Source organism: Schistocerca americana, chromosome 2 (genome assembly GCF_021461395.2).
Source record: "Schistocerca americana isolate TAMUIC-IGC-003095 chromosome 2, iqSchAmer2.1, whole genome shotgun sequence".
In the NCBI taxonomy this organism is placed as follows: Eukaryota; Metazoa; Arthropoda; class Insecta; order Orthoptera; family Acrididae; genus Schistocerca; species Schistocerca americana.
The window spans coordinates 217556600-217579086 of NC_060120.1; the positions used below are offsets into that span (position 1 = coordinate 217556600).

Sequence of the window (22487 nt, forward strand, 5' to 3'; positions counted from 1 at the left end):
CGACACATCACATATCATACATGAGGCGTAATCTTACAATTTTCAACACGGTGCATACTGTACAGAACATGCATTCCTTTGAAATAAACCATAGACAGCTGTACAACTCGTGAAACATGTACATGTACAATCCTACAAGTTGCAAGGCTGTGCAGTTTGTACAGGATGTATAGTACAACAACGTACAACACTTCATACAATATATAGTGTCCCACAATGCTCAGAGTGGCGTATACATTGCGGAGGCTCCAAAAGGTCCAAGCATAAGGATCAGACTTCACATCTTATTTCCGCCTTTATTCATCTAAATTATAATGCCCACCTATAACATGCCAGTTTTTAACAGTTTGAGAAGTAACATGCCAGACTGCACTCATCGACTGCTGTTTTCTGTAAACATTTGTACTGGAATGGTTGGTAGTCATATTCTAAGACCCGTACTCCCCTACCCTCTCAACCTTCGCGAAGTGTAAATGGAGCCGTCTATCATAGGTTTTTGTAAATTGCGCTTATGGAACTGCAGGACAAGGAAGCAACCTATGGATCCAGCATGTTAAAGCTCCAAATCAGTACACAATTTAGAGACACATTTTCATGTCGAATTTAAGGGAAAAATGGACAGATCGAGCAAGACCATTTGCATTACTAATGTGTTTGCTGATATGACTTTTTCTCCTGGGGCACATCGAAAATGTATTTAATATTACCATGTCACCATAGCTGAGTTGATTACGCGAATAAATAATACCTGTCACGATATGAAGCTGAATCCTGCCCCGTTCGCAGAGTAACACAATCATTTTTTAAAGAAAGAAAAAGTCATCAGTCTTTCGACTGGCTTGTTGCTGTTCTCTTTGTGCTTGTCTTTTCATCTCTACGTAACTGCTACACCCAGTATCCTCTATAATTTATTTCTCATATTCTACTAGCCCTGCTCTGCCACTACTACTTTTTCTCCTTTCACCACTCCTTCCAGTAGATTTCCTATTACCCAGTCCTTTCATGTGAGACTTTCTTCCTCGCCTGTTCTTTTGGGTTCTTCTTCATTTCGTATTTTATCTGTCAAATTAATTTTTGACATTCTTCGACACCAAGTTTCGACTGCATCCGGTATCTCACCCTTCTGATTTCCGATGAACCATGATTCACTTCCGTACAGAAAATTTTCTTCGGCCATGCAAACCTACTTTTGATACTTTCCTTCCTCCGACGATTCCATATAGTCTTACTTCGTAGATAAGAGAATTACCTTTTCACTTCTTCTGGTACTGCGACCATTATCGCTTTTGCTGTCTGAAGATGTCATGCATGTAAAAAGACTCAGTCCCTCTTTACATCTGTTGAAATTTTATTCGAATGTATATTTAATGAAATATCAGAAAATAATGTCAATGTTCCACCAGTAGAGCTAGAAATTCATGAAGCCATCAAAAAACTCAAAAACAACAAAGCAAGGAGTGAAGACTCCATTACAGTAGGTTTATTGAAATGGTCGGAACCAAAGATTGTAAGTGATCTGCATTTGCTTTTTGAGAAAATTTGGAAAATATAAAAGATTCCAGAAAGTGGAAAACATCATTAATCTATCCGCTGCATAAAAAGGGAGACAAACAAAAGTCAACAATTACAGAGAACTGGTTTGAAGAAACTATAGACAAACGACTGGGAGAATACCTAGGTGTTTTCCGAAATGGACGATCCTGAAAAGAACAGGTTTTTAACTTCAAATCAATAATTCGCCACAGAATGTTAATCAGAAAACCTATAATAGTGTCATTTATTGATTTCAAGAAAGTATATGATACGTTAGACAGAGACACAGTACATAAAATTATTAGAGAATTTTATATTAATGCAAAATTGGCAGATATAATCGTGAAACTCTAACAAATACGATATCTAAAGTTACATTCGTGGGAGAAGTATTTTACCCATTTTAAATAAAATTCGGTTTTAGACAAGGAACGGCTTAGCACCTTTACTGTTGAGGAAAAATTTGTGATTACAGAATTTGAATCTGTAAAACCAATCACAAAATTAAACCAGTGATTCTCGGAAGGAGAACATCTGTAATTGAGATAAACTTCCTCGTTTTTGCAGGACGATTTTGCAACACTTGGAGAAAACCTGACAGAAGCAATTACTCAAATAAATCTTTTGGAAAAGTAGGGGATAGAACTGGTCTCAGAGTTTCAGCTGAAGAAACAATATTCATGACAAATACAAAAAAAATGCACCAAAATAGAAAGAACCACAAATAGGTAAAATAGATCGAATTAGTAAATTTAAATATCTTGGGGAACCTATACAGGAGAATGGAACAGAAAAATATGCTGTAGATATAAGAGTTAATAAAATGGAAAGAACATATAGCTTGGCAAAAAAAAGCTTTACAACAATAAATGCATATCTAGAAAAACAAAACTAAAACACTATACCACAGTGATAAGACCAGAATATTTAGAGGCATGTGAAAGCTTAACGTTGAACTATAAGCCGGATGGAACAGAGGAATCTTTAATGTGAATTACTAGAGAAATAATGAGTGCAATACAGACTAAAGCTAATTGGAAAATTACAAGGAAAGAGAATATTTACGAAACTATAGAGAAAATATCAAAAGTAATGGAAAGCGGAGATTAACCTTCTTTGGACATTTCTACCAAATGAATGAAAAATAGGGTAACGAAACAGATATTCCTGTATTTCTGGGAAATTAAATCGACAATGGAGTAAGAAAAAAGGTTGAAAGACACAACATCAAAGATTCTGAAATAACAGAAATCAACCTTTTTAAGAACGCAATTCTAAATTCAGAAGGTTTTCAAGGTAGAAGAAATAAGAAATCGAGACTAATGTTGACAGAAGGAAGGTAAAGACAACTTGGGGAGAAGATGGGGTACTGCAAAAGCACGAAGTAAGAAGGAAGAAGAAGTTACGTAAGCCTAGTTGATCAATACGAATATAAAAAGACGTTTAATTGGGAATATAACAAGGCACCGATTCTCGGAACGTACGAGAGTTTATCCCAGGCGTCCTTGTGTATTGGTTCTTCCCCTGACAGGTGGCACAGGGTGCAATGTGCTTGTTCCCTGTGTGTTACCTGCAATCTAGTCATCTACTCTGAATGAAAGGGGGTATGCTCAGCAAAATTAAATTTACTGAATCAGTTCTAAAACATCTTACACCACTTAGAAACACTCATTCTTAAGGTTTTCTTGTCGAAAATCACTATCAGTTTACTGGGGAAGGTAGAATGCAACATCCCTGATTAGTACCTGCTATTTTGGTGAAATCTTGTCGTCCCGGTGCTTGCAAATACTAAAGGACACTTGGCCTCATCAGAAAGCCTCAGCGAACATTTTGGCTCTAACCAAAATTGTTCCTTATGACGTAATCTATCAACCGTGGACTTTAGATGCAAAGCTGGTTGTTCTTCGTAGTTCGTCAGTGAGGCAGTGAAACACCCTACACACCGTGCATCTTTACAAGCTTTACGGCTACCAGAAATACTTGCCTGACTGTTGTAAGAAATTTCCTCCAGCGTAATGGACGGTCAGGTTAACTCCGCCGTGTTCTACAGTGTAGATCTGGCTCTTCTCCACAGACGCCTCCAGCACTTCCAGAAGGGTGGAGCCCAGGATGGTGACCGTGTCTATGCCGTCTCTGAACGGACACGCGGTCAGCAGGTCGCTATACGTCACGTCTGGAAGTAAAAACAACGGCAGTTCGTAGTAACTTGCTACAGATCGTCACACATGCGCTGTTTTTATTTTTTATATTCATTTTAATCTTCCCTCAGTTCAGCCCCCCCCCCCCCCCCCACACACACACACATACATAGTGTTGTGAAATTAAAACATATTCAGTAGACAATAAAACCATATCATAGCTCTAAAATTCATTCTCCAGGTGTAAACATGCACATACGTATTTCTTGGTATTAAAAACTCGTATACATCAAATACCAGGTGGTTATAATTAAAGTGCAACTACTCCTAGAGGTCCAGCGTGGGCTGTAGTTAACGTATGGAAGCGAAAATTGGTACATATTCTAACGCGTTAAAGCAGAACCGATGTACGTTGCAAAAAAATAAGTCCCAATGTTGGTCACCAGGTGCAAACCCGGTGCTGTGAGTGCAAGAAAGACATATGGATATGTTTCCATGTGGAAGAGATTAGGAACGGGACGTGGGCAGAAAAGGTCAAACAAGTGAGGAAGGAATAATGTTGTAATTACACTACTGGCCATTAAAATTGCTACACCACAAAGATGACATGCTACAGACGCGAAATTTAACCGACAGGAAAAAGATGCTGTGGTATGCAAATGATTAGCTTTTCAGAGCATTCACACAACGTTGGCGCCGGTGGCGACACCTACAACGTGCTCACATGAGCAAAGTTTCCAAACGATTTCTCATACACAAACAGCAGTTGACCGGCGTTGCCTGGTGAAACGTTATTGTGATGCCTCGTGTAAGGAGGACAAATGCGTACCATCACGTTTCCGACTTTGATAAAGGTCGGATTGTAGCCTATCGCGATTGCGGTATATCGTATCGCGACAGTTCTGCTCGCGTTGGTCGAGATCCAATGACTGTTAGCAAATATGGAATCGGTGGGTTCAGGAGGGTAATAAGGAATGCCGTGCTGGATCCCAACGGCCTCGTATCACTAGCGGTAAAGATGACAGGCATCTTTTCCGCATGGCTGTAACGGATCGTGCACCCACGTCTCGATCTCTGAGTCAACAGATGAGGACGTTTGCAAGACAACAACCATCTGCACGAACAGTTCAGTTCACGATGTTTGCAGCAGCATGGACTATCAGCTCGGAGACCATGGCTCCGGTTACCCTTGACGCTGCATCACAGACAGGAGCGCCTGCGATGGTGTACTCAACGATGAACCTGGGTGCACGAATGGCAAAACGTCATTTTTTCGGATGAATCCAGGTTCTGTTTACAGCATCGTGATGGTCGCATCCGTGTTTGGCGACATCGCGGTCAACGCACATTGGAAGCGTGTATTCGTCATCGCTATAATGGCGTGATGGTATGGGGTGCCGTTGGTTACACGTCTCGGTCACCTCTTGTTCGCACTGACGGCACTTTGAACAGTGGACGTTACATTTCAGATGTGTTACGACCCGTGGCTCTACCCTTCATTCGATCCCTGCGAAACCCTACATTTCAGCAGGATAATGCACGACCGCATGTTGCAGGTCCTGCACGGGCCTTTCTGGATACAGAAAATGTTCGACTGCTGCCCTGGCCAGCACATTCTCCAGATCTCTCACCAATTGAAAACGTCTGGTCAATGGTGGCCGAGCAACTGGCTCGTCACAATACTCCAGTCACTACTCTTGATGAACTGTGGTATCGTGTTGAAGCTGCATGGGCAGCTGTACCTTTACACCCCATCCAAGCTCTGATTGACTTCAATGCCTAGGCGTATTAAGGCCGTTATTACGGCCAGAGGTGGTTGTTCTGGGTACTGATTTCTCAGTATCTATGCACCCAAATTGCGTGAAAATGAAATCACATGTCAGTTATAGTATAATATATGTCCAATGAATACCCGTTTATCATCTGCATTTCTTCTTGGGGTATCAATTTTAATGGCCAGTAGTGTATTAACCATCGATTACACAGTTCGCTCAGCGTAAGCACCGGAGAAGTCTACGAGATGCTGTACAGCGCCAGGTTTGCACCTAGTGGCTAAAATGGGAACCAATTTTTTTCCAGCGTAAACCGGTTTCGCATTAACGTATTAGCCTATGTACCACGTTTCGCTGCCATATGATAATTACAGCCTATGCTGGACCTCCGCGAGTAGCACTTTCATTAGAATCACCTGTCACATCGAAATGACTGTTCGGAATGTGACATGCAGGTAGTCTTGACACTTGTGGAGAGGGCATAAGTCAATTTCACACCATTCAGAAATAGATCCATAGTGTCCTGACGACACAAGGGAAAAAGTTACGATCGCAGTTGGAGTAAACTCCAACGGAAGCTGCAAGATGCTGGTGGATGCAAGGTTAACTCGTAAGAGGGGAATTGGTTCTGTGAATCATCGGCTGCACTTCTTATCCTCGTAACAGAACAACTGGGAAGAATGGGTACAATGCCAGTGTAGTGTCTGCCTTTACCGATTTCCCCTTATCCTGCAAAGAAAGTAAAATGCTGGAATTTTATCCGAATTTTATCGATTCCAAATGCACCGTCAATGAGGGTATGCACATTTTCACTACCAAAGATTCCATAGTTGCTTTTAATCCAAAGCATCGGCACAAAAATAACTGATGATGAGCGAAGCAGAGAGGATATAAAATGTAGACTGGCAATGGTAAAAATGCATTTATCAAGAAGAGAAATTTGTTAACATCCAATATAGATTTAAGTGTAAGGGAGTCTTTCCTAAAAATATTCGTCGGGAGTGTAACCATATACGGAAGTGAGGCATGGACGATAAAGAGCTTAGACAAGAAGAGAATAGAAGCTTTAGAAATGTGGTGCTACAGAAGAATGTTGAAGATTAGATGGGTTGATCGAGTAACTAATGAGGAGCTACTGAATAGAATTGGGGAAACGAGAAATCTGTAGCATAACTTGGTCAAAAGAAGGGATCGGTTAGTAGGATACATTCTGAGACACCAAGGGATCACTAATTTTGTATCGGAGGGAAGTGTGGAGGGTAAAAATCGTAGAGGACGACCAAGAGATTCGGTAGGTTGCAGCAGTTATTCGGAGATAAAGAGGTTCGCACGGGGTAGAGTAGTATGGAGAGCTGCATCAACAAGTCTTCGCCCGGAAGACCACAAGAACAACAACTATATCTTGTGTAATTCTATAAAAAAAAAACATCTTTCCATTTCATTCTATTCTCATGTATCTCGTCATAAACTAAAAATATTTTTAAATCTGTTCTTATTGTTTTATTCCGTGTTTTATCCATTTTATTGGAGCTCATTACATATTTCATGAATTACATCCGTGCTGCCTTCACATTTTTCCTTTTTTTATTACTGCCCATGATTTGAAATCATATACAAAGCAGGCGCAGCCAAAACTTTTTGAATTTTGTTTATTACCTTTCTTGTTTTTCTTCCCAATGCTCTTTCAGTTGTTCCGCCGATGTCTTGATATTTATTAACCTACTTCTCAACGTCTTTGTCATAGTTAAAACTAATATCACGTGCTCGATAATTTAAGTGGGTTACTTCTTTTATAATTTTCTCATTTATTATTGTTTTCGATCTGACTGGATTTTCCCTCCGAAAGCCATCATCTTTGTCTTATTTTCAGATACAATTAAGTTGAAGTATACTGCGTTTTCGCTCTATCTATATAATGCTCTTTCTAAATTATCTTCTCTTTCCTGTATAATTGTCTGGTCATCAGCATATAACAGAGAATTTAAGGCTATGCTAGATCCTATTTTAATTCCTAACTGTTTCTGATCATCCCACCTCACAACTGAGTAATCAATACTTAAATTAAATAAAATTTGTGATAGTCTACACCCTTATCAAACACCTTGGTTTATCAATGGTTCATCTGACACTCTCGAACCTGAACTTACAAACGTTTCGTATTTACATATAGTCTCTTTACGGTATCAATAAGGTGTTTAAGAAAATATTTTCAATATTTTTCAGTCTTATGTGTAAATATTTTCTGGGCCCGTTTTATTTTGCCTACTCTGTACACCGAAAAGTCAGAAACAGTCTGAAAAGCTCGTAAGGACGTTGCAGGGGAGGCTGTGCGAGGAAGTAATCGTTAAGAAAAGAATTCGATAGGTTGCGCTGTTTCCGACTTATTTAGCCTTGAAGTCAGCGAAGCAGGTCGTCGTAAGCGTAAATTCAAGGAGCCTACCAGAGATTTGCCAAACGTTTTCTTCGTTTGGTTTCCTCACCTAGCGTAAATTTGCCACTTCCCGAAAAGGCACATTTGAAATGCTGAAGAGCTCTAAGTGGCTAACTTCGATGATAAACAGATCAGAAACGGCGCGACGTATCCAATTCTTCTCTTAACAGTCATTTGTCAGCACAACCTCATCTGCAACGACCTTGCAAGCTTTTCAGACTGCTGCCGACGAGCCCGTACAAGTGCAGGGGCATAATGTAGAGGTTCTTGTATGATCACAGGTAGCGTGAGACTGACCTCCACCGTTCCTGAGTTCGTCGATGGACGTTCTGATGTTGCCTCCGTTCATAAGAGCGACCGCAGCGCGTGTCCACCTGCCCAGTTGTCCGATCACCACGTGCTGCAACACGAAGAGTGCACCAGTCAGTACAGTGTCTCTAGCCCTAGTACCTTGAGTCCTTTCGTCTGCTCTCTGCGCGTTCGCTTACCTCGTCCACCATGGCGTCCGTGAGGAAGTTGCCGATGTTGCACTCGTAACCCCGACACACGAAGTTGGACGCGTTGAGCAGCACGTTCGTGCGGCCCAAGACTCGCGAACCAGTCTCTTCCACCACGTTCCTCCACGGAACCAGTTCCTCCAGGATGGTTCCGTCTGGAAGATACTACCAACGTAATAATTCTGCTTTGGAGCACCAACACAGATTATATCTAAGCATTGGAAACACGTGTATAGATGGCTATTTTTTGACGAAGTTAGTGAATGTTTTAATATTTGTGAAGGAAAAGATATATTTAAAGAATTGTGGACAGAGAAACAGTTGTTAGCCAACAGTATCTGTCTCTGCGATGGAAGCACTGCGGAGTGGTAGAATCTTTGACAGTCAACAGGAATGATGACTCAGGACGATGGTTGGATAGCATAAGAACATAAAAAGGTTTTGAAATGAAGAACTACGTATTATTCGATGAGGTAAAAAGTCCATTTTTAGTATTGTAGACTAGCATAGCTGGTCCACTTCATCCTCGTCACAGTCGATTTTTTTTGATAATTATTCTATTCATTGACTTCTGAGTTAATTTATTGAACCATGGAAGTTATTACATTAAATGAATTTTCATATTAGAGTCTATAATTGTTTTCTTTGACAAGTTCCTTCCTAACTGAAATTTCACAACTTAAAGGTTGAGTCATGTGTTTCACCGGCATTCTGTGTCAAGATTATGAACCCAATTTCCTTGGACCAGCTGTAGTTAGTTTTTAGCAGTATTTTTTTTAGCTGTTGCGGAGTCTTGCTGTATTGCTGCTTCTGCCAGTACTTCATTTTGAAGGTGGGATTATTAATACTTGATTGTTTCGTTTCCTTTGCACAATGTAGGGTCTTTCAGTTTTTTTTTTATTTTTTTTTTTCCAGGGCCATAAGTCAGAGTACAAATTTTCGTTTGTTTCAGGTTACATTCTTATACAGGTCGACATTACAGTTTGGCTTGTCTTTTTTAATGCAAATTCTAAGCGTGAAATTATTGGTTTGCTTATTTATTTGTTTCTGAATAAGATCGGATTCCACACACAAAGGATTCTTTTCAAATTCATATTACTGATGTAGGTGTGAGCTCAGTAGCACATTTAGGTTGTCAATTCACATCCCCAGGTTTGTATTTACGATAACACGCGCACAAAGCCGCGCGGAGTGGCCGCGTGGTTTGAGGCGGCATGTAACGGATTGCGCGGCCGCTACCGCCAGAGGTTTGAGTCGTCCCTCGGGCATGGGTGTTTGTGTTGTTCTTAACATAAATTAGTTTAAGTTAGTTTAAGTAGTGTAGGGACCGATGACCTCAGCAGTTTCGTCCCTTAGGAATTCACACATATTTGTTAATTTGAACATGCACAAGTAAAGGCTACTCACTTACACACACTATGAGGCCAGAAGCGACACCATTGGTCTTTTCGTATGTACGAGGCATATCCGGGAATATACAGACAGTACGGTACACAGGAAAGGTGACTAATGTGAAATAAAACACAAGACGTCGTTTGTTTTCATTTCACATTACTCTTTATTCAAAATGAGATCCTTGTGAGTCATTATACAGCTTGAAACGTTGGAAAAATTGTTCGAAACAATTGTGATAACCTTTGAAACTATCTGCAGCAGTATGGTCCTAGTCTTGCGAGAAACTGGAATCGTGTCGGTGAGGCTTTCCTTTCATTGCCATTTTCAGATTTAGAAATAACCAGAAGTGACACGAAGACAAATCTGAGGAATAAGGAATTTGTTCAAGCACCATAATGCATTCTTGAGCTAAGAAATCGCGTACGATCTTGCTTTTGTGCGCCGGCGCTTTGTCGTGCAAAAATCTACCGGTTCCTAGTTCCAGTATTCGGGTAGAACCCGAACAACCTTCGCCCATAAACAGCGCGCCTGTGCACTGTAGTGCAACAATCACCACACGCTTTGGTTACGGTATTCAGGTAGAGCCCCGACAGTCCTCGCACGTGAACAATTTAAACCACCCGTGTAGGACTCTGCGTTCACCATTTGACCTTCTGGAACGAATTCTTTTATGGATAATTCCTTCTGAGTCAAAGAAAACGGTGAGCTGTGTCTTGGAACACAGCTTTTATGCATGATTCTGGACCTTTCCATTCCAAGATTTGGCTCTCTGTAAATGGCTCGTATTGAAAACGCCATGCTTTATCACCCGTTACAATGCAAGTCGTGAAATCTCGGTTCCTAGCAGCTGATATTTTCAGTGGTCCACCCTGCAATCTTTTCAATCGTCAGTGAGTGAATGGGGTACAAAGCGACAACGAATCTTCTTTTTTCCCACATTTTCAGTTACCATGCGATGCACAGTTGTTTTAAGAATTCCAGTGAGCTCCTCAATTAACCTAGTAGATGCTCGATGATCATTTCAAAGAATTTCAGCCACTTTTTAACATTTTCTTCGAATCGAATTGTTGATGATTCTCCTGGATGTAGATTATCGTGAAAGCCCTCTCTACCGTCATGAAACTTTGTATGCCATTTAAAAAACGTTTTTACGTCTCACTGCTTTAGTGCTATAAACAGTTTGTACCTTAACTTTCGCAGATTGCTCCATTGCTCCTTTCACGACCGAAGTTTAAAACGTACTGTTATAGCTTCGGTTGTTCCGAGCAGTTTGTGATGCCAGCACTGCTAAATTTAAAGCGAAGGGTAGTCGAAATACCACGCCAGTTCACAGATGGCATTCGTAGTTACGCGGATATAAAATTACTCACCTTTCTTGTGGACAAACTGTGTACAAAAATGGCTCTGAGCACTATGGGACTCAACTTCTGAGGTCATAAGTCCCCTAGAACTTAGAACTACTTAAACCTAACTAACCTAAGGACATCAGACACATCCATGCCCTAGCCAGCATTCGAACCTGCGACCGTAGCGGTCGCGCGGTTCCAGAGTGTAGCGCCTAGAACCCCTCGGCCACTTCGGCCGGCCAAACTATGTACAACAAAGGGAATTAGAGACAGCTACGGAGCAGCGTTTAGGACCTCCTTTCGCTCTGGTGACAGTGACAATAAGCTCTGGCATAAACTCCACGAGGCACGATAAGCGTATGGAAGCCAACCAGCCCTCTGACCCACAGCTCACACACATTGGTCACAGTGGGATACAAGGCACGAATGTCTCACATTCTCAATGGTATAGACCTGATCGGCCACACAAGCACCTTAATACTCTTGTAGTGTTCTCCAAACTATCATGACTGACTTAGGGAGTGAGAGGCTGCTGAATCTACTTTTTGAAGTTCTGAAGATAGCAAGGGCAAAATACAGGGCGTGAAATCTTATCTACGAAATGAGCAGGAACCAGACTACAGTTGCAACTACGGGAGGATATGAAAACGAGGCAGTAGTTGACAAGCAAATGATCTAGTACTGTAGCCTATCCCAGATGTTACTGAGTTTTACATTTAGTAATCAGTAAAGGGGATCAAAGACAAACTTGGAAAGAGAATTAAAGTTCAGACAGAACAAATAAAAATTTTGAAGTTTTCTGATGACATTGTAATTCTGTCAGACACAGCAAAGCTCCTGGAGGAGCAGTTGAACTACGGACACTACAACACACGGTAGGGATCCCCTACCTACGAGGTGTATACACAGTAGCAAGCCGCGCCGCTGACGTCAGAGTAAACCCAACCAGCGCAGCGCTCAGTATCCCGCAATTGCCATAATGTAATGTGTTGTACTGCGTTTACGAATGAAAAGAAGATTGTTCACAGCAGTGTGAATTTTGTATTGGTGACTGGTGATTGAGTACAGAGTTACCTCGCAATTGTCAGTATATTGTGCTATTTTTTGTGTAAGTTTTTTAAGTGAAAAATAATGGTTTGCTGAGCGATCGCCAGTTGTACTAACCACGGCAGACAAATATGTAAGTTGCGAAATACGTTTCATTTATTTCCTAAGAGCTGCGACATGAAACTAAAATGGATAAATGCTTGTAAATGTGTGGTTTCATTTTGTGTTGGTTCAAATGGCTCTGAGCACTATGCGACTTAACTTCTGAGGTCATCAGTCGCCTAGAACTTAGAACTAATTAAACCTAACTAACCTAAGGACATCACACACATCCATGCCCGAGGCAGGATTCGAACCTGCGACCGTAGCGGTCGCTCGGCTCCAGACTGTAGCGCCCAGAACGGCACGGCCACTCCGGCCGGCTTTGTGTTGGAAATGAATGCATTTGCCCAATACATTTTACTGATTCAGATTATGAAACGGAATTGAAATGTGAACTGTTTGAATATTCCTTCGCAAGACAAGTTTAAACGTGATGCTGTTTCATCTCTTTAATCTACCAACTCCTCCCATCCCCCCCCCCCCCCTCCAAGGTGCCGATTTAGAGCCTAGTGAAGAGCCTAATAATGAGGCAAATACTCGGGCTCAAAAACTAAACTACCAAAAAGAGTAGAAGATACTTTACACATAAATATACTACCAACTAATGAAGAAATTACTACTAGACAAAATATCAACCATATAAACAAACACTGCTGTGAATGGGGCAATACGAGTTCACGCGAAAGATTAGAAATTATGGAAACAGAAATAAAAGACCTCAAAGGAAAGGACTCAGATTTACGAGATCGTTTCTCGTATTGTAGCGCTTAGTTAGTTAAAAAAGAATGTCCACAAAAAGTGAATAACAAGTAGTTATGAAAAGACGAAGTCGTAATGGTCATCTGAAGATACTACAAAGGCTGTGGCTTGACAATGCCTAGTTTGTAAAGTGTTATCTTTTGTCAGGACTTTGCTGTGATGTATTTCAAGGACATGCACTTTCATCAGAATGAAAACCATCAACAAAGGAAAAAAATGCAAAGGCAGTAAGCGAACTGAGAGTGAACAAAGACAAAACTGAAAACAATGTAAATAAGTTGTAACGTAACTTTTCAGAATAGAAAAAGAAAACCTGATAACACAGTTAAAGAGTTCAAAATTACGTTATAGGGGGTTTCTCCGTACTGTAAGTCTATGTGGTCTAAGGCTGTGTGGTGATCTAAGCCCTTGTGCACCTCTTCCTCCAGGAAAAAAAGCAGTGCCCTCTGAAAGAGGTTGACGTTCTTCGGAGGCTTTTCGCTAGCAATTCACAGACCATAGAAAAAAATAGTCCAATAAAAAGCTTAATAATAATAATAATATACTATAAGATGGAAAATCGCGATTACATTCATACCTGCATATGAGTTAAACACATAAGCACTGCGGGTCTGTAAACTTTTAATGCAGCGCGGTGTAGCTATAGCGTTCATATTGACGTCAAAGCTCAGAGCGTGCCTGCGCGTGACCCCTAGCGTGTGTTCTACTATTCGTGAATGGAACATTATTGTTGGTGTCTTAAAAGGGTGTTAGGAACATCAACAAAAGTAAGAGAAGGGTAATGGAATGTAGCCGGATAAGATAATGCTGAAAGAATTAGTAGTAGCCGATGTCTTTTGCTATTTGCCGAAGTAGAACGGATATAAAATACCGATTGGTGATAACATGAAAAGCTTGTCTCAAAAGAGGAATTTGTTGACATGGAATATAAATTTATGCATCTTTTCTGCACGTATATTTGTCAGAAGTCTAGCCTTGCACGAAAGTGAAAGGTGGACGACAAATAGCTCAGACAAAGAGAGAATAAAAGCTTCTTGAAATGTGGTGCGTAAGAACTATTTTGTAGATTGGTAGATCTGATAACGCAGAGTTACTGAAGCGAATTTGGAAGAAAACAACGGTATGGCACAAACTGACTAAAAGAAGTGATGTATTCGTAGGACATCAAGGAATAGTTAATTTTGTAATGGAGGGTAGGGTGACATTTTGGGAGGGGGAGGGGGGAAGGAAGGTGATGGTGGCTGAAATTGGAACCAAGATCTGACTACATCAACCTGGTTGAAATGGCTACAAGTTTCAGAAATTATGCCGAAATGACGCATCTTGCAAAGGATAGACTGGCATGAAGAGCAGCACCATATCAGTCATCGAACTGAAGACCACAACAACGAGTGGCATATCGTCTTGCTGATTGCCCTAGCCGAATAATGGGATTCATATCATCGGTCAGTTGGTTCCTGTACCACTCACTGAAAAGAGACGATGAAAGAGGCCCACTTCATCCATTGTAAACATCTCCGAGAATACGAACACTGCCTACCGGGAAGAATTTTCATTGGCAAGTAATTTTTGCCTTATTCGTACCCCAATAACAAAGTTTATTTCAGTCAAATGACATTTTCAATAATCGATAAATACAGGGAAATTATGAAGACCATGAAACATTTCCGAACATCGGTACAGATACACAGCCAAGACCAATGCGACGGATGATACAGCTCCTACCTTGCGGCACGTGCTCGTCCAGCAGCTCCGGGTTGCCCGTCGCGCTGAGCAGCTCGCCGTTCGCGTCGAACGTGGCAACCAAGTGACCCAAGTACTTGCCGAAGGAGCCCGCCTGCACCACCGCCACTTTGTGGCCGTCGTCCTGCGTCACGACCGTCGGGTAGGGGCCCTCTGCCACGTCCCCTGTCGGCGGCTTGCCTGCCAACATCGAGCTCCGCTCAGCCAGCTGGAAACAACACTAACGAGAAAGTGATTTCGATAAACCTCCCAATTCACAGGGCACGGCATACAGTAACTGCGCGTTCCCACAGAAACATGCGTATGTGGTGACCAACGTAACAGCGAATGAGTGTGATTTGATTGCAGTCACTGCTGGTGGCACTGTATACGAGACAGTTCCACAGAGGCATGAAAGCATTCTGCTACGTGAACCAGAGTCTTCCTGGAAGCTTCCTAGTAGATGTTAGACGGCATACCTCTTCTAGACCCTAGCCTGTCCACTTAGACAGAGGAAACTTCGTTTTCTGGAGAACGACTGCGACAGGCTGAAACAGCTGCGTTCAGCTGTCTCTGGTTATCAGAAATGTAGTCCTTGAGACAGAGAAGTTGCTGTCCATGCATCAGCACGGCTTTAGAAAGCATCGCTCCTGCGAAACGCAACTCGCCCTTTTTTCACATGATATCTTGCGAACCATGGATGAAGGGTATCAGACGGATGCCATATTCCTTGACTTCCGGAAAGCGTTTGACTCGGTGCCCCACTGCAGACTCCTAACTAAGGTACGAGCATATGTGATTGGTTCCCAAGTATGTGAGTGGCTCGAAGACTTCTTCAGTAATAGAACCAATTACTTTGTCCTCGATGGTGATTGTTCATCGGAGGTGAGGGTATCATCTGGAGTGCCCCAGGGAAGTGTGGTAGGTCCGCTGTTGTCTTCTATCTACATAAATGATCTTTTGGATAGGGTGGATAGCAATGTGCGGCTGTTTGCTGATGATGCTGTGGTGTACGGGAAGGTGCGTCGTTGAGTGACTGTAGGAGGATACAAGATCACTTGGACAGGATTTGTGATTGGTGTAAAGAATGGCAGCTAACTCTAAATACAGATAAATGTAAATTAATGCAGATGAATAGGAAAAAGAATCCTGTAATGCTTGAGTACTCCATTAGTAGTGTAGCGCTTGACACAGTCACGTCGATTAAATTGCAGAGCGATATGAAGCGGGACAAGCATGTAATGGCAGTTGTGGGCAAGGTGGATAGTCGTCTTCGGTTCATTTGTAGAATTTTGGGAAGATGTCGTTCGTCTGTAAAGGAGACCGCTTATAAAACACTAATACGACCTATTCTTGAGCACTGCTCGAGCGTTTGGGATCCCTATCAGGTCGGATTGAGGGAGGACATAGAAGCAATTCAGAGGCGGGTTGCTAGATTTGTTACTGGTAGGTTTGATCATCACGCGAGTGTTACGGAAATGCTTCAGGAACTCGGGTGGGTGTCTAGAGGAAAGGAGGCGTTGTTTTCGTGAATCGCTACTGAGGAAATTTAGAGAACCAGCATTTGAGGCTGACTGCAGTATAATTTTACTGCCAGCAACTTACATTTCGCGGAAAGACCACAAAGATAAGAGATTAGGGCTCGTACAGAGGCACATAGGCAGTCATTTTTCCCTCGTTCTGTTTGGGAATGGAACAGGGAGAGATGCTAGTTGTAGTACGAGGTACCCTCCGTCACGCACCGTATGGTGACTATGTAGAGAAGTAGCTGGACGTTGTATCTCACCGTTTCAAATAAAACATATTTGATTTTCACAGTGGTTTCCATTTCACGACCGATCGGAACTTACTTTCCGAATAGCCCTCGTAGATACGGGGTGTTCAAAAAGTCTCTCCGCAGTGCCGTATGATTGTTCGCCTGCCTGGGTTACTTCCCTTCAAATGGACTCTCCCAACATTCCACTGTTTCGTTTACTTCATCCAGCGTCAGTAGTATCGTTGGTGTGTGTCGTTAGGTGTTGACATGAAACTTTAAGTTTAGTTCCTTTGTTCGTTCGTTTTGTGTTTGTCACTGTTAACATGCTAACCATCGAAGAACGTGTGTTTTTAGTCGAACGAGTGTTCAAAGTTTTCGGTAAATACACAGTTTCAATTCGTCAAACATTTAATTCAGTTTTTCCAGAGACAACACTCCCACATCACAATACTGTGCGAGATTTGATTAACAAATTTCGAAGTACGGGTTCAGTGACAGATGCACCGAGAAGTGGTCGTCCTGGCGTTTTGTCTGAGGATAAACTACTAAATATTTCCGATAAAATGTCCATGAGTCCGAACAAGTCAGTAAGAAAACTCGCCCAAGAAATCTATGTTAGTGTCGGACCGGCCCACATAGTTCTAAGGAAAAAGTTAGAATTTTTCCCATACAAAGTGACAGTCGCGCAAGAACTGAAAAATACTGATCATGGCAAGAGACTGCATTATTGTCAATGGATCAAAAATTTCGTTCAACAAAATGGAAGGGATATTCTTAATGAAACGTTTTTCACTGATGAGGCGTGGTTTCATTTATCCGGGTACATGAACTCGCAAAATTCTCATATGTGGAATACTGCAAATCCATTGTGTATTCATGAGGAACCACTTCATTCTGTAAAAATAGGAGTTTGAATTGCAATTTCTAGACGTCGGATTGTGGGTCTCATATTTTTCAGCGAAACAATAAACGCAAAACGATACTGCAGTGATATTCTGTACCCATTCATAGGAGAACTTGTAATAAGTGAACTACTGAACGGTTATTTTCAACAAGATGGTGCAACCGCGCATACAGATCTCGTTTCAATGTCACTGCTTGCTGATGTTTTTGGTGATCGCATAGTTTTACAGGGACTTTGGCCTCCACGATCGCCTGACCTAATACTACCTGACGTTTTCTTCTGGGGTGCAGTGAAAGCAACAGTCTATAAAAACCGTCCAAAATCCATCGATGAATTGAAAATTGCAATATCAACTTTCACTGCTTCTGTTACAGAAGAAATGTTACAGCTTTTGTTTGTAAACATGATTAGATGAATTGAATTGTGTATTCAACAACAGGGGGGACACTTTCAACATTTAATGTGAAAATTTGTAACTAAAATGAATATTCAATAAATTAATAACTTGTATTTCACTGAGTTTCGTTTCGGTGTATTCACTGCGGCATACGGCACGCGCGGCTAATAATCATACGGCACTGCGCACAGACTTTTTGAACACCCCCAAAAATTTGGATGTCAACATTGCAACGTAAGGGTGACACTCGATTACTTGCAATCGAGAATGCTGGCACTACCAGAGATAATCTCGTAGCCGACGTCACGTGACGGACTTTGGTGCCCCATACGCTGCCCATATACTCGGAGCTCCCTCGAGGTCTGGTCGCAGTTCGCCACTTTACGACTGAAGATGTCTCCCGTAGTCGGAGAGGAAACATGAAGAGAAAGTTTTATGCGTCGACCATGGCCTACTAGCCTCGAAGTTTTAAGTGACGCCACTAATATTCTTAAAAGCTTACATTATATGATCGCACCTTTGGCTGTTCGAAAACAAACGTGTGGTCTTCGTTGGTGCTGTACTCTGCCATCGCAGACTTCTCACACGTTCTGAAAAGCACTGCGAGATGCATCACTGCGTCTGAGCGATGTATGGCTTGCCACACTCGTAACGTCTGCTGTAGAGGTCAGTTGCCCGTTAACCTAGATCCCTAGTAGATGCTTGAGTGACCCAAGGATATTCTTTATTTTAACTGTAGAGCGGAAAATGCGTTTTATATTACGCTTTCCCATTATCCAGGCAACCTCGACTGCGTTCGGAAGGAACGCTAGACGGTTGGTTTCTTCTTCAGAATTGTTTTCTTCCTTCTTGCTTGCTTGCTTATTTGTGTCTGTGAGTATTCGTTCTCGGGAAAGGTTCCGTGAAGATGTTGTAGCTCGGTGACGACTCGGTTGATAATCCGAGAAGATTTCGTCAATGAAATTCGTCGAGAAAACCTCCATTCTCATTTGCACACTAAAGAGAGCGTTGACAAATAGCAAGTCACGAACCTATTTTCACACACTAAAGACTCAATCCGACCATAATTTTACTTATGGTTATTTTATATTATATTATTATATTATATAGAGAATTGAGCGTTTTATTTTGGCTCTTTCGTGTAATATGTTCCTGCTTGTCGACTATAATACATGTATTGGATTCTTTCGTTACTCCCTGGTAGAACAATTCCGTATTTATGGTTGAATAACACGTACACAGTTTTTGCTCTACTGATTTTTATTTCTAACTATTTTTCGGCTTTTTAAGCCATCTTCAGCAAACAACTGACTAGCGTCTGGAAGGGGCACTGGTTCTTAGGTAACAAAACATTATAGATGAAGATACAATCACTTAGAATGTCGTGCATCAAACTTGTTAGTGTTGAAATTACACTTTACACGATGGACAGTGTTAAGGACAATAAATAACTAAACTAAATAATATTATAGGTTAAACGGTTATGATGTTTTTTCTAACCGTATAACCTGTAATACCGTAAGATTATGTATCGTAATTAATGTGTGGAATAGAAACAAGTTTTATGCACAATACTCTATGCAAGTAATTGTATCTTCAACTACAATGTTTGGTTACCTAAGAACCAGTCTCCCTTCAAGACGCTAGGCAGTTTTTTCCTGAAGATGGCCTAATAAGCCGAAAACTAGTTCGATATAAACAAATGTCAGCAGAAAAATAGCAGTTTCCATTTTATCTTACCGTAATCCATTAATTTTGCATCTTTAATACGGTTTGATCCCGTTACCGATCCTTTTGGCGTTATGGTATTGTAGTTATAGCGATAACTGTATCGATGTGGTGACATTTACTTTCTTAGCATCGTGCCTTATTTTATTTATTTATGTAATGCCGCAGTTTGAGAATAATAAGTTCTGTGGTTAACTGACAGCTTTTGTTTTGTTTATTTTTGTTTAGCTTTCAATGGATTTTTTGGTTCGGTGTGCAAGGCGTCAGAGTGTTACATCAACTCATATTTTAATAACCTCTTTTGGATTTCAACCTGTTTGTCATTGCGTTACATATCCTTATCATTAATATTCATGTAGCTATTGAACCAACTTACAGGAGACTGTTCGCATCCCGCCGTTTTATTGGTTTCTGTGGTTTGAGTTGTCTTCCCTAGATATTGACAACTTCAGCATATCATCTATGTTTCTATTTGCACACGTTTTCTATGTGCTCGTTCTTGTCTCATCTCCCAGTTCTGTGCAGCGTTTCTACGATTTGACAGGTATTAGTTCACACCCTGTCTTATTTATATTATTCAGTCTCTTTTGGTCCTTTGTTCGTACACTCATATTTTGCTGAGGATCTGTCTTATTTTTAGATAGCAGTTTCTTCACAAACTATTTTATTTTATGCTATTACAGTTTATAAAGACCGATAAGCTTTTTTATTAAAATAAGTCTCATATTACATTATATAGTGATACTTACTGTAGGGATTGACTGAGTTTTAGAGTTCACTTCCTTTATGCCTCCACACCTGCATACACACCTTGAAAGTTTTCTGTGTTGATGGATTCTGGTTTTATATATATATATATATATATATATATATATATATATATATATATATATATATATATATTAAATTGGTTTTGCCTACTAATTACCATATGAAATAACTTATATATTCTTTCTTTTCTCCTTTCTTTCTTTCCAAAAATTTGTCATTCTTTCCCTATGTTTTTCCCTTCTTTCTTTTGTCTATATTCCACATTTTTTTCTTTGTTTTCTCCTGGAATCCCATGAAACCTCGTACTTTTGCTCTGAACGTTTCTCTTTCTCCTTTTTCTTCCTCCATTATTTCCATTTCCCTCGTGTCTGCTTTAACTACTTTTATCCATGTCATTTATGTTTTGGGGTTTATATCAACGAAGTTAAAAAATTTTCTCGTTATCCTGTTCTCAAAAAATGGTTCAAATGGCTCTGAGCACTATAGGACTTAACATCTGTGGTCATCAGTCCCCTAGAACTTAGAACTACTTAAACCTAAATAACCTAAGGACATCACACACATCCATGCCCGAGGCATTTTTTCATCAAATCGAAAGTAAGTTAACACGGGCGTAGTATCTTGAATGCCAGCATTAATGAACATTGGCTTTATAATAACTCGCAAAAATAACTTTCGACGTGAATTTAACTTACTTGCAAGATTGTAAAACTAATGTGGACGGAACTTCTTAAAGATTATCGTTTTTATTCATTGACTAATCCATCAAAGTTAAATAGAGAAAGATACTACGAAATATTCAGTTTCACTACGAACCCTATTTTATGACGAATTTTAAAGACAGTAAATTGCGGCGGTGTCTTGTCGCAAAGGAAATTAAAATTTACCTCGCCCTGAGATGAAAAGGAAACCAATATTAATGACCACTACCAACTAGTCAAGGAACATCAAGATTGCGAGAGCCGCCACAGTGTGCAGGTTCTCTAAATTTACCCGACAGTGTTTCGCGAACACTACGTCGTCTTTATTCGAAGAATTTCCCTTTAATTTCCCAGAACATTTCTGTTACACTTTCATATGTGTTACATCAACCTGTTACGATCGTAGCAATTGAATTTTCTCGACACCAGTAGTTATCAGCTTTTGATATGGAACGATACTCTGGAAACAATAGGATACTGTTGGGATCTTTCTCTTTGTTATGTCTATGGTCCTGCATTTATCTACATTTTACAGGAAGTAGGACTTTTTTCCAGCACTTCTTACGATCTCCCAAGACGATAATTCCCTGTCGACAACGACATCGTCACCGAACAAGAGCAATTTTACAGTGCTGTTACAGTCTGATACCGTGTGACAGACAGGATAACGCGACCACACTACCTCATCAAGAATGTCTGGATACCCCTATGTAATGCAGAACTGACCACTAGATGTCACGTGCGGCGGACCCGCCAATACAAGAGGAGGCGGGGAGTATCATGTTGTCATTAGAGAAGCAATAACAGTAGAGAAGAACGGTCAAGAGAGTTTAGTGACTCAGAAAATACACTAGTCACCGTAACTCATCTGAGTATCAAATCCATTACGAACATTTCAAGCATTTTAAAAAATGTCCGTTTCAAGTACTGATGATGTTATATGAATGCGTGCTATATGTTCTTTCGGACACGTCCGAAAGGCCACGCGAAATCTGCAGTTGTGATACATTAAATGTAAATTGAAGGTGGAGGGACAGAAAGGGAAGGAAAGGTAAGGGAGACTGATGTCAGCTGCATGGGAACATTACGCGAAATCAGCGACGACGAGTGAAAATATGCATTCGAACCCGGGATCTCCTGCTTACTAGGCAGGTGCGTCAACCACTGCGCCACCCTGGACACAGTGTTACCGCAACTGCATGGATTATCCAGGCACGCCTCACGACCGATCCACATTCCCACCGAGCGCCATCTATCCGCAGTTCCTGTCCATTTCTCCCATACTCGCTACTCTGAGATTTCGGCAGGAGGTCGGACGTACTTGTGGATCCGCACTGAAGAAGGTGTATCCAATAACTTTGTCTTGGAATTCTTCCATTTGGTCCGTGTTTGCACAGAAAAACAATATCGGAATTGTGAATCCGCCTTGACGCAAAACACCTTGTTATATTTTTACTTATTTACTTCCCAAACTGCTTTCGGCGACAA

General features: G+C 41.0%; 1 protein-coding gene across 1 annotated transcript in view; it reads right to left on the reverse strand.

Annotated features, from left to right (window-relative positions):
- LOC124595616 (apyrase-like) overlaps positions 1-22487 on the reverse strand; it is a 64110-nt gene that overhangs the window by 16309 nt on the left and 25314 nt on the right. The window contains exons 4-7 of the mRNA XM_047134435.1: positions 14746-14943; positions 8363-8526; positions 8172-8274; positions 3518-3706 (exon numbers count right to left, since the gene is read on the reverse strand). Coding sequence (XP_046990391.1) covers positions 3518-3706; positions 8172-8274; positions 8363-8526; positions 14746-14943 — 654 coding nt within the window. The remainder of the gene's footprint in view (positions 1-3517; positions 3707-8171; positions 8275-8362; positions 8527-14745; positions 14944-22487) is intronic.